Source organism: Alosa alosa, chromosome 8 (assembly GCF_017589495.1).
Source record: "Alosa alosa isolate M-15738 ecotype Scorff River chromosome 8, AALO_Geno_1.1, whole genome shotgun sequence".
Lineage (NCBI taxonomy): Eukaryota > Metazoa > Chordata > Actinopteri > Clupeiformes > Clupeidae > Alosa > Alosa alosa.
The window spans coordinates 14413785-14418784 of NC_063196.1; the positions used below are offsets into that span (position 1 = coordinate 14413785).

The following is a 5000-nucleotide window of genomic DNA, read 5'->3' on the forward strand; positions in this document are numbered from 1 at the left end:
ACCTTTCAGAGTCAGTCTCACCACTACAGTGAATGCATCCATCTTTCCCTCTTCTCCTCTCCTCCTCTCTTCTCCTCTCCTCCTCTTTTTTCCCTTCTTTTCTCCTCCCCCCTTCTTATCCTTTTCTCTCTTCTTTTATTCCATCCTCTTCTCTTCTTTTCTCTTCCTCTCCTCCCCTGCCCTTCTCCCCTTTCCTCCCTCCTCTGGCCCTCCAAGCTCATAATAGCTTTATTGGTGTGTGTTCCCCTCGCGGCTATTTGCATTATCCCACAAGTGGAACATTTCTTCCTCTGATTGATTTGTTTGCTGTCGATCACATAACTCGTTCCAGCCTTTCCATCTGTCTCTCTCTCTCTCTCTCTCTCTCTCTCTCTCTGTCTCTCTCCCTTTTTCCCAACTCACACCACCTTCTGATGGATGGTAGCATCTTCCAGATAGATTTTAGTGACTGTTTACTGCTTCCCAGTCAAATGGTTAGTGACTGGCTGTGGCTGTTGAAAATGGCTGTTATTAATTAACTACCATTCAGATAGATGACAGACAGATACAGTAGTTCAACAGATTCTACTATTCATACTGATTTGAATACATTTTTATGTGTGTGTGTGCTGTGTGGTGTGTGTGTGTGTGTGCTGTGTGGTGTGTGTGTGTATGTGTGTGTGCTGCTCATAGAGTGAAATGCATGTCTGATAATTACAGTGTGGACTTGCGCTCTTTAATTATCGCAGGCATAGCTGCCCTATAATAGCCCTCTAGCGGATTACTAATTAAAGGAATGTATACAAACTAATAGCTTAATTATAGCATGTAAAGCACAAACATTTATGGGCATATGGTTCTTGTGCACGTCTGGAATGCCTGGACAAGTATGGAAATGATGAAATACGGTTTTCCAGATCTGAAAAAGTATGTTAATTAGGGTGAAAGTCTTGGAAAAGTCTGGAGGTTTTTTGCTCACAGAAATACACATGAAGGTCAAAGGTACATTTATACAGCAAAGCTAAATACATTGTTTCCCGACTGCCGTTGCGGTTTATTTTCAGTTTGTAAAGGTTAGGCGTAGTAGGCAGTAACGTTAGGAACCCCTGATCAATGTACACTACCGTTCAAAAGTTTGGAGTCACTTAGAAATGTACTTGTTTTCATCATTAATGTTGTAAATGACTGTTGTAGAAAGAAGTTGAAGGATACAGATGCCCATTATCAACAACCATTCATCCAATGTTCCAAAGGCACATTCTGTTTACTAATCAGATATCATTTTAAAAGGCTAACTGAGAAAACATTGGAGAACCCTTTTGCAATTATGTACAGTAAGCACATAATGTAATCTGAAAACTGCTGCCCTGTTTAAAAAAAACTCTCAGCTGGTATTCTGTCTATAATGGAGTACAATGGAAATTTCTAAGTGACCCCAAACTTTCGAACGACAGTGTATTTGGTTAGGCTGGACCAATGATTTCTGGCTGGACCAATGATTTCAAAGTTTACACACAAGGTTGGTGTCGTTAAGGTCCTTAAAGAAAAAAAATCAAACAATCAGTTTGGGAAAAGTATGGGAAATGTCCAGAATCTTTTGGAAAAGAGCAAGCGATCTGGTTCAGGCATAGGGGTCATGCATCATTGCATATTTCCATCATAAAATTGTCCCATCAAGCTACCAATTCCTTTGTTATGCAAGCTGATTAGGAAGCACAGAGGTAAAAGGCATCCCTTTGAACCCTTTTCAAATCAAATCAGAAAGAAATGAACTTGCCATGCTGCCTAAGGCTTGCCAGCTGACTGGATAATTCAGTTTTTTCGTCAGGGTTGTTCCTGCCTTCCTTAATGGAATCTAACGGAATACCCTGTGTTCTCACCATATCATTCTCTCTCGGGACAGAATGATAAAAGGAACTTGATTTTGTGTTGTGCTATCATCAGGTCAACTTCATCAGCCTACAGCCAATTGTTTTGTAGACAAATCTTTTTGGAAGTGAATATGAGGAGTTCCCATCCATTTACTGTATAGTAAAACTCAGAAAATAAAACAAGTGCTGTAAGAGAAATAAGGTACTCTTTTGTGCACCTTGCGCACCACACTCTGAGGTCGCTTTGGATAAAATTATCTAAGAAATGATTTGATTTGAAATAAATGTATGTAACCCTCCCCATCTTCTTCTCCCCATCTGTGTGTGTGTGTGTGTGTGACTGTGTGTGTCTGTGTGTGTGTGTCTGTGTGTGTGACTGTGTGTCTGTCTGTGTGTCTGTCTGTGTGTCTGTGTGTGTGTGTGTGTGTGTGTGTCTGTGTGTGTGTGACTGTGTCTGTGTGTGTGTGTCTGTGTGTGTGTCTGTGTGTGTGTCTGTGTGTGTGCGCGTGTGTGTGTGTGTGTCTGTGTGTGTGTGTCGTGTGTGTGTGTGTGTGTGTGTGTGTGTGTGTGGGTGTGTCTGTGTGTGTGTGACTGTGTCTGTGTGTGTGTCTGTGTGTGTGTGTGTGTGCGCGTGTGTGTGTCTGTGTGTGTGTGTGTGTGTGCGCAGCGCGCGTCGCGTCGCGCGTGCGGCGGTCGTCGTCGCGTGCGTGTGTGTGTGTGTGTGTGTGTGTGTGTGTGTGTGTGTGTGTGTGCGTGCTTAGCATCACACGGACATTTGGCTCGGGGAAGACGGAGAAGGGCATCTTCCAGGCGCTGAAGGAGTTGGGGTTACCAAGTGGGAAGGTGAGCACACCAGCCTGGGGATAAGGGGTCAAAGGTCAGCTATCTCTGCACCAGTGGTGTCCATTAGATCAACATCAACAACAATTATGTTTATAATATTGGAGTGACTCAATATTCAATACACTTTACTTAGTATAAGGGAAAATACCCAGATATCATCTTGTGGGAGAAAGGGTTTACCAGAGACTTCTTATTCGAGAGTGTCAGGTGGGATTGACAGAAGCAGGTAAAAGGTAGACCTTTTCACCTCCTCTTCAGCTAGTGCTCTCAAACTAAACAGTTCAACAAGTGCTCACAACATCTAGTGCTCTTAAACTTAACAGTTCAACTAGCGTCATCAACCGCTAGCGCTCTCAAACTAAACATTGCACTTGACAATCTGGAGGGGTCAAAACTTCAGATATTTTGTGTGGAAACATTTATAGACCATTTATAGTTTTTTTTTTTTTCACAGCAGAAGCTAACTGCTAATCCTGTGAAATAATTTATGCTAAAAATGTCCCCATTTAGCCTAAAAATGTCCAGGTATGGTGTCATGAGACTGCACCTGACAGAGCCCTCTCAGGCTGCTTGATTGAAGTGGCCACAGCATCTCCGCGAGGTTACCCAACCAGGCCAAGATAAGCTTTTACATCAGATCCGCTCCACTTCTGTGTCAGCCCAATAATAACGAGCAAATATTTGCTGGTGAATGATTATCCCTGTGACCTGTGCGTGTGTTTGTGTGTGTGTGTGTGTGTGTGTGTGTGTGTGTGTGTGTGTGTGTGTGTGTGTTAATTTGATTAAAGCTCTTATTGGCACCGAGGCAATCTCATTCTGTGTGATGAGTACAGAGGCTTTCTAACCCTCAGATGACATTTCAGATTTGAACTCAAACAACCTCAGGTCACACACATGGACACACACATGGACACACACACACACACACACACACACACACACACACACACACACACATGGACACACACACACACACACACACACACACACATGGACACACACACACACACACATACACACACACACACACACATGGACACACACATGGACACACACACATGGACACACACACACACACACATGCAAACACTCCACTCTCTCACAGTTACTGTTGACTTTTGTTCCCTCCAGAACGATGAAATCGAACATTCGGTCTTCACCTACGAAATCTTCTATGCCCTCACACAGAAGATCTGCCCAAGAACGGACATGGAGGAGCTCTTCAAGAAGATGTACGTATGGTCCTGGGGGTTCTGCCAGTAGAACAATATAATAATAGAAGGTGATAATATCTCCCAAGATCATAGCCTTGACCCTCAAGGAGTGCCCCAAGCCTACTAATGATATAAAGCATATGCTGTATATCTGTACTTCTATACTGCACAGAGTTGACATATGTAGTGTAGTGTAAGTCACGTGATGAAAGGACAATAAACACGTTGCTGAAAGTGAGTTGAAAGGAGATTAAACACGGAGGTTGACTTCAGCCCCAGTCATGCAGCTAGGTCCCCTTAAGTATTTGGACAGACACCATCGTTGTGTTTTTGCGTCTGTATATTGTATATAGGCCCATTCACACCAAGAACGATAACGTTAATGATAACCATAACGATAAAAGCGTTCACACTGAACAACGATAAACAAAGTCTCTCCTTGTGTTATTGAATGTGACGGCTAAAATTCGATGGCTTCTGATTGGCTTTTTATCGTTCTCAAAATCGCTCTGAAAGTGATCCCCAACGATATCGCTCTTCATGACGTTATCGTTATAGTTTATGTGTGAATGTCGTCATTCATATTAACGAGAGCGATATTTGTTTATAGTTATCGTTATCGTTATCGTTATCGTTCTTGGTGTGAATGGGCCTTAACTCAAGGTGATGAACAAAAGTGTTGCATTACCCGTCGAGGCATTACAGGAATGACATTTTCATACATGGCCACCCTGTTTTTGAGTGTCCAAATGCTGTTTACGTCTAAAGTGCAAAAGAGTAGAAAAGTGCAAATACAAAGTATAGACAGATGGTGCATAGACAGGACAGGATATATAGTGCAGTGTAGACAGTAGTATACAGTTGGTTTACAGAAGGTGGCTTAGAGTAATATAAATTCAATATAAATATGTGCAGTGTATTAGCAGTTAGCTTATAAGAGCAGAATTGACAGCGAATTTGAAGTGGATTGGCTGGTGTGTGTATAGGGAGAAGCACTAATGATTAGTGTTTTTTATATTATGAGTATTATGTGTGAGTATTATAAGTAGAGTGAGTATTATAAGTAGTGAAGTATTGTGCATTTTGTGTGCTG

The 5000-nt window shown here is 42.2% G+C and overlaps 1 protein-coding gene across 7 annotated transcripts in view; it reads left to right on the forward strand.

The window, feature by feature from the left end:
- LOC125299519 (1-phosphatidylinositol 4,5-bisphosphate phosphodiesterase beta-4-like) overlaps positions 1-5000 on the forward strand; it is a 94549-nt gene that overhangs the window by 51567 nt on the left and 37982 nt on the right. For all 7 annotated transcript variants that reach the window (XM_048250823.1, XM_048250822.1, XM_048250824.1 and 4 more), the window contains 2 exons: positions 2612-2693; positions 3825-3925. In XM_048250823.1, coding sequence (XP_048106780.1) covers positions 2612-2693; positions 3825-3925 — 183 coding nt within the window. The remainder of the gene's footprint in view (positions 1-2611; positions 2694-3824; positions 3926-5000) is intronic.